At 59.2% G+C, this 1,808-nt stretch overlaps 1 protein-coding gene across 1 annotated transcript in view; it reads right to left on the reverse strand.

The window, feature by feature from the left end:
* The window catches only part of MYBBP1A (MYB binding protein 1a), a 16,303-nt gene extending 14,854 nt beyond the window's left edge, over positions 1 to 1,449 (reverse strand). Inside the window, exons 1-3 of the mRNA XM_042780501.1 lie at positions 1,243 to 1,449; positions 951 to 1,046; positions 2 to 59 (exon numbers count right to left, since the gene is read on the reverse strand). Coding sequence (XP_042636435.1) covers positions 2 to 59; positions 951 to 1,046; positions 1,243 to 1,449 — 361 coding nt within the window. The remainder of the gene's footprint in view (position 1; positions 60 to 950; positions 1,047 to 1,242) is intronic.
* Positions 1,450 to 1,808: the final 359 nt, after the last annotated feature.

The raw sequence follows: 1,808 nt of genomic DNA on the forward strand, positions 1-1,808 counted from the left end.
TTTTCTTGTATCTGCTCCAGAACGCTGCATAAGGGGATGTCTTCAAAAGTCTGTAAAAGCTGCCAGGAGGTGTGACAGGAGGGAGAGGCTTAGGACAGCAGGCCTGCCGCATCCCAACAGACCTCAACCTCTCTGCCCTTCTCCCTTAGATCTCCACTGACAGACCCTGATCCCACCCCAAGGATGCCTCTGATGTTGCTCATCTTACTGACAGACAGAACACTGCTGATCAAAGGGAGGTGAACCTCGCCTCCTTTCCCCATCCTCATCCGGGGCTTCAGAAAGTTTCTCCCTTAGCCCCTAGGTTGCTTAACTCCCAGATACCCTATTCCCAAAGCCTGCTCTGAGTCCTCCCAGGACTGGGTTTTTACTGCCCATCTAGTCCAAGTTCCTCAGAGTGGCTTAAGAGTCAGCAGGGTGTTCCTTGAAAGGACAGGGACTTGAATCTTGCAGAAAGGGAGGCCACCCCGAAGTTCATTCCTCCCAGTACACGTACCTAAGGGGCTCTAGTGGCACAGTGTGAAGCATTTGGCTGCTAACCAAAAGGTCAGGGGTTGGAACCCACCAGCTGCTCAGTGGGAGAAAGATGAAGCTGTCTGCTTCTGTAAAGATTTATAGCCTTGGACACCCTATGATGCAGTTCTACTCTCTCCTAAAAGGGTCGCTATGAGTTGGAGTCGAATCGATGGCAGTGGGTAAGGAGGCAGCTCCATCCACGTACCAAACTCCCTACGCTTCCTGGGCTTCTCTGCAGCCATGTGTTTACTCACGTACTATCTCCACCTCCACGTGGCTTACCTTCCCTCAAACTGGGCTGCTGATGCCATCCCCGCCAACGTCTCCCTCAGACACCCCTCTGACAGCCGAGGCATCCGCCCCTCTCACGCCCACCATCCTGACCCGGAAGGCTCAGGGACCCTTCCCGCAGTCCGCAGGAGCCACCACCTCACCTGTGCCAGGGCCAGACTGTAGCAGGGCCGAGCGGTCTCTCGGCCGACCCCGAGCCCGGTGATTAAGCGCTTCAGGGCATATTTCATCTCCGACCCCTGCGGAACCAAGTGCAAACCTCGTGGGACACATGACGCCAGTCCGCCTGCCTTCGCCAACCCCCCTCACCTCGGCCCGCTCTCCCCGGGGCATCCTGGCTCAGGACCACGTGTCCGCAGCCCCAAGCCCCGGATTCCGCAGCCCCATCCTGGCCGGGATCCGCGCGGCCCCCTACCCCCGGCCCCAGCAGCATACTTTTGGCCGTGTGCGCAGATACTCCAGCAGCTTCTCCGTGGCCTTAAGACGTGTCTCCTGCTCCGGCTTCGCAATGTCCCAGAAGAAATCCAAGAACTCGCGACTGTGCTGTAACAAGCCATGGCGGTCGCCAGGCCGAGCACCGCTCTTGGTCGCGTCTCCGGGAGACAGGGGCTCGGCGATACTCTCGCTCTCCATCTCCGCCATGCTCCACGAACACGTGGGCTCGGAAGACTGCCTCTTCCAGGTCAGGTCCTCGCGCGTGCGCACTGGAGTAGTTCGGCTGGGGTGCTCTGAGAGCCGGGGCGGGGCCGGGGGCAGGATCCGGGACGTGACAGACGCTGCTCCGCCTCTGCGTTGTCTCACTGGAGCAACGCTGGGCCTACGAGAGGGAACCCTGGTGGCCTAGTGCCTAGGGCACTTGATTCCTAACCAGAAAGCTGGCGGTTCAAGCCCACCAGCCATCCCTAGTAAGGGAGGTTGGGCAATCTGCTTCCGTAGTGGTATCGCCTGGGAAACCCAGGGAGAGGGCCCTCACTCAGAGGTTTGCCTTCGGTTTTTGGTGC

Source organism: Orycteropus afer, unplaced genomic scaffold, assembly GCF_000298275.1.
Source record: "Orycteropus afer afer isolate SDZICR_OR568_19922 unplaced genomic scaffold, OryAfe1.0 scaffold00042, whole genome shotgun sequence".
Taxonomy (NCBI): Eukaryota; Metazoa; Chordata; class Mammalia; order Tubulidentata; family Orycteropodidae; genus Orycteropus; species Orycteropus afer.